This window comes from Punica granatum, chromosome 3 (genome assembly GCF_007655135.1).
Source record: "Punica granatum isolate Tunisia-2019 chromosome 3, ASM765513v2, whole genome shotgun sequence".
Classification (NCBI taxonomy): Eukaryota; Viridiplantae; Streptophyta; class Magnoliopsida; order Myrtales; family Lythraceae; genus Punica; species Punica granatum.
This window is the reverse complement of record NC_045129.1, coordinates 15,908,691-15,917,468: the sequence shown is the minus strand read 5'-3', so window position 1 is coordinate 15,917,468 and position 8,778 is coordinate 15,908,691. Positions and strand designations below refer to the sequence as shown.

General features: G+C 38.6%; 2 protein-coding genes across 5 annotated transcripts; both read right to left on the bottom strand.

The window, feature by feature from the left end:
• Nucleotides 1-599: 599 nt before the first annotated feature.
• Nucleotides 600-1,924, bottom strand: LOC116200750 (protein PLANT CADMIUM RESISTANCE 8-like). 2 transcript variants are annotated; one of them, XM_031531632.1, is made up of 4 exons: nucleotides 1,640-1,924; nucleotides 1,435-1,545; nucleotides 1,051-1,263; nucleotides 600-877 (listed from the first exon to the last, which is right to left on the bottom strand). In XM_031531632.1, the coding sequence occupies exons 1-4, from the start codon at nucleotides 1,848-1,850 to the stop codon at nucleotides 786-788; spliced, it is 627 nt and encodes a 208-aa protein (XP_031387492.1). In that variant the 5' UTR covers nucleotides 1,851-1,924; the 3' UTR covers nucleotides 600-785. The 2 variants fall into 2 exon arrangements, with proteins under 2 accessions (XP_031387492.1, XP_031387493.1); XM_031531633.1 differs by having other exon boundaries at nucleotides 1,474-1,545.
• Nucleotides 1,925-2,089: 165 nt separating this feature from the next.
• Nucleotides 2,090-8,294, bottom strand: LOC116200749 (cytochrome c-type biogenesis CcmH-like mitochondrial protein). Of its 3 annotated transcripts, XM_031531631.1 has the most exons (6): nucleotides 7,894-8,129; nucleotides 7,081-7,146; nucleotides 6,031-6,311; nucleotides 3,598-3,804; nucleotides 2,936-3,067; nucleotides 2,090-2,813 (listed from the first exon to the last, which is right to left on the bottom strand). In XM_031531631.1, the coding sequence occupies exons 4-6, from the start codon at nucleotides 3,739-3,741 to the stop codon at nucleotides 2,601-2,603; spliced, it is 489 nt and encodes a 162-aa protein (XP_031387491.1). In that variant the 5' UTR covers nucleotides 3,742-3,804; nucleotides 6,031-6,311; nucleotides 7,081-7,146; nucleotides 7,894-8,129; the 3' UTR covers nucleotides 2,090-2,600. The 3 variants fall into 3 exon arrangements, with proteins under 3 accessions (XP_031387491.1, XP_031387490.1, XP_031387489.1); XM_031531630.1 differs by lacking the exon at nucleotides 6,031-6,311 and having other exon boundaries at nucleotides 2,275-2,813; XM_031531629.1 differs by lacking the exons at nucleotides 2,090-2,813; nucleotides 2,936-3,067; nucleotides 3,598-3,804 and having other exon boundaries at nucleotides 6,033-6,311; nucleotides 7,894-8,294.
• Nucleotides 8,295-8,778: the final 484 nt, after the last annotated feature.

Here is an 8,778-nt window from a genome sequence, read left to right as displayed (position 1 = left end):
ACGGTTCAAAGCAACGTAAAAGGTGAATGTACTTATAATCGTAAGGTTAATTTGGTAACTGTGATAGAAAGGATCACCCCTCCAAGCGAGACCCGCCCTTCAGTGCCGGTACTAAGAGGAACTTCGACATGCAAAATGAAAAAAGTGCACGGAATTTTTGTCGATTCCATAGAAATATGTTATAGACGCTGATTCCACAAATTCGTCATATTTTGTCATCTTCCGATTTTTTTTCAAAATAAATTCATTATAGCGTCCTTCAATGCCAGTACAAAAGAGGAACTTCAACATGTAAAATGGAGAAAGTGCACGGAATTTTTGTCGATTCTATCGGAAAATGTTACGGTCACCAATTCCACAAATTCATTATATTTTGTCATTTGCAAATTTTTTTTCAATAAATTCATTATAGCATAGGCTTTCCATCTTCCATGTTATTTCGGTTTCTAAAAGCGAAGTGGCATAACTACATAATAACACTTGTCAAATTATTATTTGTGATCATGCGAAAGGTCAAGCGAGATAGTCCTCCTCCGTCCTATGTGGCATCGTGTGATGAGGCAACTATTTTATATCGATTTTAGAATGCGCTTGTTGAATAAGATATAAAAGATTAGCTTACACATAACTCCGGATTTCAATGTCAATTTGAGCCAGAAAGTTCATTAACTTCTCATGAACAAACTTGGAAATCACATACGCGCAACAGTTGCTAATTATTGATATATAGTTTCAGAAACGAAATTCAGAAGAAGACGGCTTTTGGCTTAAGTTCTTGCCCTTCGTCATCGAGTCATGGATTGATTTTGTGGAGGAATACTAATGTCCAGGTGACCATTATTGGGCGCCTGCTGTTGAGCCATTATACCTTTCCATCCTGCAGATAAATTTGTGACCAAGAAATTGGAGAACTCTAATTACCAAATCAATCAGAATAAGGCAAATAAATTCACAAAATCGAAGCCCCATAGGATCACCGAACGGTGAGCACCATTGGTGAAGATTATGAAGGGGCGATAAAGAGATTAAAAACGAGTGCGGGTGGGTTACCTAGAGCAGGATCATGGCCTCTGTTCTTGAGTTCTCTAAACTCTTGGGAAAGGGCACAGAAGGGACAGAAGATGTGGGTGATCACGTCAGTGTGAGGAGCTTCCACCAAGTTATAGTTCCTCCTAAGTTTCGCCCGGTACTTCGATCCCATCAGCCAGTGCGAGCATAATCCCGGCATCATCACTAAGTAAATATATCCCCCCAATGCCCAATCTGCAAATTCCCAAATCACAACCCAACAATGAAAATCAGTTTGCGAATTGGCTAACTCGAGATTCCTCACTGACTGCCCAAATAAATACGCTATTATGAAACCGGCTTTTGCTCCTCAAAGTACAAAACCAGGAAAGCAATTACTACGCCAAGAAAGTACATAATACATACACATTCCAAGTGGCATATTTAGGATTACATCAGACTTACTCATCTCCCCAGCATCCAATACCTCTACTATCTGTCCAAAGGTCACGCAGGGTAAGAAAGTTGACATGATAGCTGCAAAAATAAGGTAAAATTCAGACACATAATAGCCTCTCCATGATACTGAGTTAATCTCGGAAGTAAATAATCAGAGGTATTCTATCACTACCACTTCTTGGATGCTCTTGACAGTCGAACAACCCTGTCGTCCATGGATTCCCGACAGCAATATTCTCACCGACTCCCTGACAGATTGAAACATCTCCAGGATAACAGCTTTGAATCTGGGTCTGTCCTTGTTGTGGAACTGCTGCTGCGGGCGGGGGCTGAGCAGATTGATGCACAATCCCGTCAGGCTCAATTTGCTCGAGCTTTGCCATCTGATCAGTTGGAGACCTAATCAAGTTCCCTGGCTTACGATAAGTTCAATAGCTGCTACACCCCTCTCTGACCGGTATTTAATCTCAGTGTGACCAGGAATTTGAATGATTTTACAATCAGCTTCTCCTTGGACAGTCTGTCTCCATGAGGATATTCTAGCTGATGAATTGAGAGCTGGGAGACAAAACTCAAATAATAAAGAAAGCAAGGAAAGCTCACAAAGATGACCCAACTCATCGAAGAAATAATATTTTCCCTTAATGTTCTTAACAGCTTAACAATCCAATGCTTCAGCAATTTCCTGCAAATGATCCTTTGTCCACATCTGTTTGGATCGTTTCCCATTTACAAAGGCAACAGCTCGCTCTTCTGTTTATTGGTTGCTTTCATCATTGAAAATCACTAAAAACTAATACTGGAAAGTAACCTCATTTTCTCTAAATTGTCATTCTATAACTTTTTTTAGAGGGAAGAGACGGCAACTATCTCCAGCCCAATGATAAGAGATAATTGCTCAATCATCATGACTGAGGAGAAAGAAATTCAGAACATACCCGGTGCTCAAAATTAACACGACTCCCCTATGTTAACTATATAGACTAAAACTGAGGCAAAGTCACATACATATAATAGATTTATACTGCACCTAAAGCATGGGCATATCCGCGAGCTACTTGATCTCATGAACGAATAAAGCCATAATTTTCTCCGCCCTTAGGGTATTGTCACTGGAATGTTCCACAAAACGATCATTTGCCTCGCCACTTCTTCCACCAGGAGAAGGGACTTCCTTGAGTTCCTTGATGCGAGGGAGGCGGAGTGAGAAGATCAAGCATGGTTGCTCTCTCATTCCTTGTCAATGGAACACCTCTAACAAGGTTCAGCGCCATTACGTGGACATTCGTCTTCTGCCTGTGCCTTTGGAAAGCCCATACCCCCACAGCACCTCCAGCAACCAGCAGCTGTAGCCAAACCAATAACCAATCAAAATACCAAAACGGAATGCAGGAAGTGGAGGAAAAAGTTTTCTTTCCACCCCCTCTCCCACCCCCCCACCTTTTTCCACAAATGACATTTAACTAACCGAAGATAGCCACAAAGCTGCAGTCTGATAATCGAACTTAGGGGTATAAAGAACGGTCTCCCCAAAATCATCCTCAAGCTTCTTGTAAATGTCTTTGTCACTTTTTCCAGCACAAATCTCATCGCGGATCAACTGCATCAGGAATTGCAGTCCATCATGACAATTTGAAGTTATAACATAGTAGCTGTAAAAAGGACTCGTAAATCTAAGAGGAGGCAGCATCTGAGGATTCTTTTCATTTTATGCGCCAGGCAATGCCATTTACTGGAACAACATTTTCCAGAACTTTTCATACCATTTCTGCATATGGACTAAGTCGAATAGCCTCCCAATGTGACCTCAATGCCAGTTAATAGTTTATCTCATATCCTACACTAGAAAAACTAATTATTGCTGGGCAGACTCCTACTCAAAATGTTTCAATAAATCTTTATATGAACTTTCATGATTTCACATTTAGAATTCTCATTTCTACCAACCATTGCTAGCCTAAATTTCACTTAATGTCTTACCCCTTTACATGTCTTTCAGATCCTGCTTCCATCATTGATGATCATTTTTCTTTTAATTGCTCTATGGTTCCTCATTTTTATAAGCAATAAAAGCAGCAATAAGGTATACTGCTAATCTGATAGACAAAGGTGGGTCTCAGGAGAGGGGACCTTCCTGAGGAGAATAGCAATATCAGCCTGTGAATCTTCAATCGACTGGCTTCCACACTCAGTGCAGCGGACATTGTGACTGATGTTCCTCGCACGAGCATCGATCACCTGTGCCTTCTTCGCTTCATCCTCGCCATCCTCCATTCTTATTGTTTTCGCTATAAAACTTCAAGCAAACGCCACTAAAAGATCTCTAGTATGATTAACCTGAAAAGCAACAGGCACCATTCAGTCAGTCACTCATTTCATCAACATCCTCTGTGCAAGTGAAAGCAGGTAGTATACCTACATCGTTACATGGAGATCACCAGGAACCTATTAAAGGAAACTAATATTAAGGCCACCTAATTATCTATATTATTAACTAGGAGAGATGAAACTATCCACATTCTCTTTTACTGATCAGTCTACGAAATAAAGACCGAGTTCAGAGGTCTTATTATGCTCCGGAGTTGGGATTCTCCTCAAAGCCATTGAGATGCCCTAAATCATTAGCTCATTTGTTTCTAGTGTTTGCCAAATTCTATTTAATTTTTATGAGGCCTCTTGAGTAACAAATGGCAATACAACCAATAAAGCACATGGATCAAATTTAACACTTAAAACGCCCCAGGGACCAAAATAAGAACAGAGCTGAAAGTACAGGGCTGAAACAGAGAAACCTAGAAAGTTCAGGGGAAGCATGCCAGAATAGAACAAAAAGTTTCGGCACCACTTCAGAACAGAATAGATAATTTCAGGTCCAAAACAGAGTTGAAAGTTGACAGCTGAAACAGAAGTGTAACTAACATGTTCCAATTGAACCAGAGCAAAGTGTCGAGTCCAACAATATCCAACGCATTGTGAGAGTTGGATTTGACAATTCAAGGACAGGACAGATCATATTGAGCAAACCTTAAAAATATCATACCTCCTTATCATGATCTTAGTTAAGCAAATCACTGCTATAAATCATATCTTCACAATATTCTTGATTTAAGCTCGTCCTGAGAAACCATATGTTTATCTACAGATAGGGAAGATGCCATATGTGAGTCTGTACAAATTTTGGATTGTTATTGTTTCATGAACCAAATTAAACTATAAAATCCAAATCTAAAACATCGTCAGCATGATTTATGCCTCGAAATGTGTTAATTACATGCTTCACGATGACTAAAAGAACCATTTATATGTACATTTAATTATAATCTAGTTCTGATTTACTTCGCATACTCCAACTCTACATAAACGAATTCTACGTAAATAATGATCTACCCACTATGCTCCTATAGAACTTCTAATGTTTTATTTAGAGTTTTTTATGTTCCTACAAATTCAAGTAAGATGCTAGGGTTAAATGACTTCTGAAGTGATAGAATGTCTTAGATATGCCCATGAGAAATGTGTTTAGCAATCGATATAATTCAACCATAGAAACAAATTGGCTCGAATAACGATCCTAAACATATTCTAATCAGTTATAACACTGTTGCAATAAAATCAATTCATGCACACAAATGTACGTATCACTCAAGTAATACAAAGTGAATATGATTATCGTTCCCATAGAGACTAATCTAACCTTCACTAATTACTAAATAAACAGTTATTCTATCAGATAGTTGGAAGGAGTAAATTAATTAAAGCAAAATCAAAATCTAAAACTAGAGCAATAAAAATAAACATATATAGAACTCAACCTAGGACAAACGGTTTCCCCTAGTAAATCGATCCCGCTTTCCCCATCACTAGCATGAACCACGTTTCAAGAGGATCAGGAAGCTCAAAACCATGCTGAGCTATAGGGATCTTCTTCCTAATAGAACTTTCATATCTCTTACTCGTTCCTCCTACGTGAACTTTTGCACTTCACAGCTAACCCGAGCCCTCTCAGGTGCCATATTTATGTAGCTATCAGCAAATACTTCCACATCAATTCAGCAACCACAATGCAACCCTTTAAACAACTAATCACAGCACACCACCGAAGCCAAACAACAGCAATACTTGACCCCCATACTCCAGATGGTCAGAAGTGCTGATGAAGCATGATCCCACATTTCAAGTAAGTGGTCTGGGATGTAGGACATCTAAGGTCCTGAAATGTCCTTGGATACGCCTATGAGTAATGACTTTTTCAACAACTTAGCAATAGCAGCAGAACAGACCCAACACAACAATGATTCGAAACGCTTTGTGCTCCGATATAACATCCATTAATTTTCCCAATATTATTCGCAGAAGAACGTGCAAGGATCATCTCAAGCATGTCTATTCGACAATCGCAATGAACCAGCTACTGCAGCAAAGTGTCCCAAGAATCAATCACCTACAAACAAATCTCGGAACCAACTTTCAAGCATTGTCCCTCACCTAAACAAACTACAGCCAGCATATTATTCAGACAGACGGAGAATCATTAATAGTTATGAGAGGGAATCCTAAGTATACCCCAAAACGGCGAATTCGATTCCTGCGATCTCAAGATCGATTTTTGTCAGATAGGGGTTAGTGTTGTCCGACTGAAGGTGAGCGAACTGAGCTGAATGTCCCGTGATTTGAGGAAGATTTGGAGCTTGACAGGAACATAGGAAGATGCTGCTACGGAGACAATCTGTTCACGCTCCGGGAAAGGATGCCCTCCGGGTGGCCCCGGTAGAGGGCCGGCTACCGGATGAGGAGAAGCCCAACAGCCGAGAGAGGGCCGATGACCGGAGAGGGCAAGGTAGAGACTAGAGAGGCAAAGGACAGACAGTTTTACCTCTCGATCAACATACTTGTAGATATGGGTACTTCAATCAAAATTTTCAAAATTTAGTGGGTCATTTAACCCCACTAATCTAATCTAATCTAATCTAATCTAATCTAATCTAATCTAATCTAATCTAATCTAATCTAATCTATATATATATAAACTCGACAACAACAGAATAAATAGGACTAAAAAAATTAAATATATAAATAATATAGGGTTAAAAAGGTCAATGCCTTAATAGATGCTATTTTTGGGAAAAATTTAATTCTACATTTGATAATGCCTTGAATGCAAAACTTTAATAGAAATATTGAAAGAATAGAAATATTCAGCAAGCTATTATAATATAATATGTAATTTTATTTTAAAATAAATAATAATAAATGGGTTAAAAAGGATTCAATCTTATGATTCATATAAACTTGACAATAAGATAATAAATAAGATTAGAAAGGTAAATGTTCAAATAATGTAGAGTTAGAAAGGTCAATGCTTTAATAAATACTATTTGTAGGCAAAAATAAATTATATATTTGATAATGCTTTAAATGCAAAATTTTAATAGAATATTGAAAGAAAATATATAAATGAAAATTTGTTTTAATGTAATCTGCAATTTTATTTTAAAATAAATAATAATGTATAAGTTAAAAAAGATTCAATCTTAGAATTTAAGTAAATAAAATATAGTCAATTTTTTTCAAAATTTAATCATATATATATATGAACTTTCTGTTCTTACTTACATCATATCATATGATGTCTTCCAGTCCTTCCTAACAACAACTGCTTTATCCAGCTCAGGCTTCACCCTGCATTTTATCAAAAAACCAACATAAGTAATCGGTTGCCTAGAGCAGTAGATCATACATTCCAGTGGAAAGAAGCGTGACAAACACAAAATAGAAAGAGCATAAAACGAATCCAACATAGAATGACAAATTCACTGGTGACTCATACAAAATATAGATATCAAGAAAACGAGATAGGGCACCAAGCTGAAAAACATTTAACATATATGATTGGGAAGATTTGAGCCATCTTAAATTAAGATGTGAGTGGCACAACAACGCTAAGAAGAAAGTACTTGCTAAAGTGGGTGACTTTCAACAATAATAAAGATAATAAATTGACAGCATAACCTTATACAACCCCTCATTATCCAAAGCGTAAGAATTTACGACATGGGAAGAATGCAGTGACTCACAAGGGCATATCCTATAAAATGCACGATGAAGATTACTAGAAAACCACATTCACCGGAAGCATTCAATTCATTCAACAAGCAAATTGTGCAAGAGCAACCGAAGCATCGAAGATTCGAATCTATAGTTTCCTAAATTTAGTTAGGAATCCTAACTTAGGATTTTTCGTTCAATTTCAGCAATGGCAGCACAGACCGAGAACAACACAGACATAGAGCCACAGGCACAGACCAGTCACGCAAGAACAACACAGACACAGTCACACAGAGCCACAGGCACAGATCAGTCACACTAGCACAGAGCCACAGACAGCACAAAGAACTGAGAGAAGTAGCATCGACTGATTCGACTCACCTCAATAGACGAGCCTTGCGCCTCAGCGACTGAACCAGAGTAGAAGAGCTGCAATCGGGGACGAGCTGAGCTGCAATCAGAAGAGAGAACGAATGGAGGGGAAGAACGGAGGATTGAGGAGGACTGCAATCGAGGACGAACGAGCAAGATGCACGAGACAAGGAGAAATTGGGGCTGAAGATCAGTGGAGAGCTGAGTCGTTCTTCTCCAACTAGGGCTGTGATTCTGTGAAGTTCTCGAGCAGAGAAGAGAAAGGGGAAGAGGAGGACCGAATCCGACCCGACAAGGTGAATGGGCCGCCCAATTTTTGAGGGCTTTGGGCCGAATTGTGGAATCGTCTGGGTCGGACCGATTCCACGATTCACCGACCCAACTCGTGATTCCATACCGATTCAGCCATTTCCGATTCACCCGTTAGAATCGGAATCGTACACCAGTCCTTGAATCGTAGAATCGTACGATTCTACGATTCGAATCGCGATTATGACAACCATGATCATATGTCATTGTCTCTATTCGGAGGAAGAGTTTGGCAGAAATAAGTTAGCATTACTCTACATATGCCTCATAGATAAACGTGTAAACCGAATTTGAAACGTGGCGTGTGCTCTTTGGAGACCTTAAGTTTAAACCATAATTACACGTATTTTCAATAGAAAATGACAACTTAATTTTCTCTGATTAAAACCTTTTTATACACTTAATTTATTCAATAAGATAATGGTTCGAGACGGGGAAATCGATATCTCATATAGTGAGAAATATTCATGTCGGGGTGTTTTTAGTTAAATCATTATTTTCTGGACCCAATGATTTTTTACGGTAATTTTTCTCTGCTCAAATGTGCTTGAAATCTTCAAGAAAGATGTAAATGAAGTTCTAATA

Bases quoted from the DNA above. Each gene is read 5' to 3' on its own strand.
- LOC116200750 (XM_031531632.1), bottom strand. From the start codon at position 1,850: ATGGCAAAGCTCGAGCAAATTGAGCCTGACGGGATTGTGCATCAATCT. The intron at 1,264-1,434 runs GTATGTATTATG...GGGAATTTGCAG, and splicing joins AAATATGCCACTTGGAATGT to ATTGGGCATTGGGGGGATAT. The intron at 878-1,050 runs GTAACCCACCCG...ATTTATCTGCAG, and splicing joins AGGCCATGATCCTGCTCTAG to GATGGAAAGGTATAATGGCT.
- LOC116200749 (XM_031531629.1), bottom strand. From the start codon at position 8,279: ATGGAATCACGAGTTGGGTCGGTGAATCGTGGAATCGGTCCGACCCAG. The intron at 7,147-7,893 runs GTGAGTCGAATC...GATAAAATGCAG, and splicing joins CGCAAGGCTCGTCTATTGAG to GGTGAAGCCTGAGCTGGATA. The intron at 6,312-7,080 runs GTAAGTAAGAAC...TTGCCTCTCTAG, and splicing joins AAGACATCATATGATATGAT to TCTCTACCTTGCCCTCTCCG.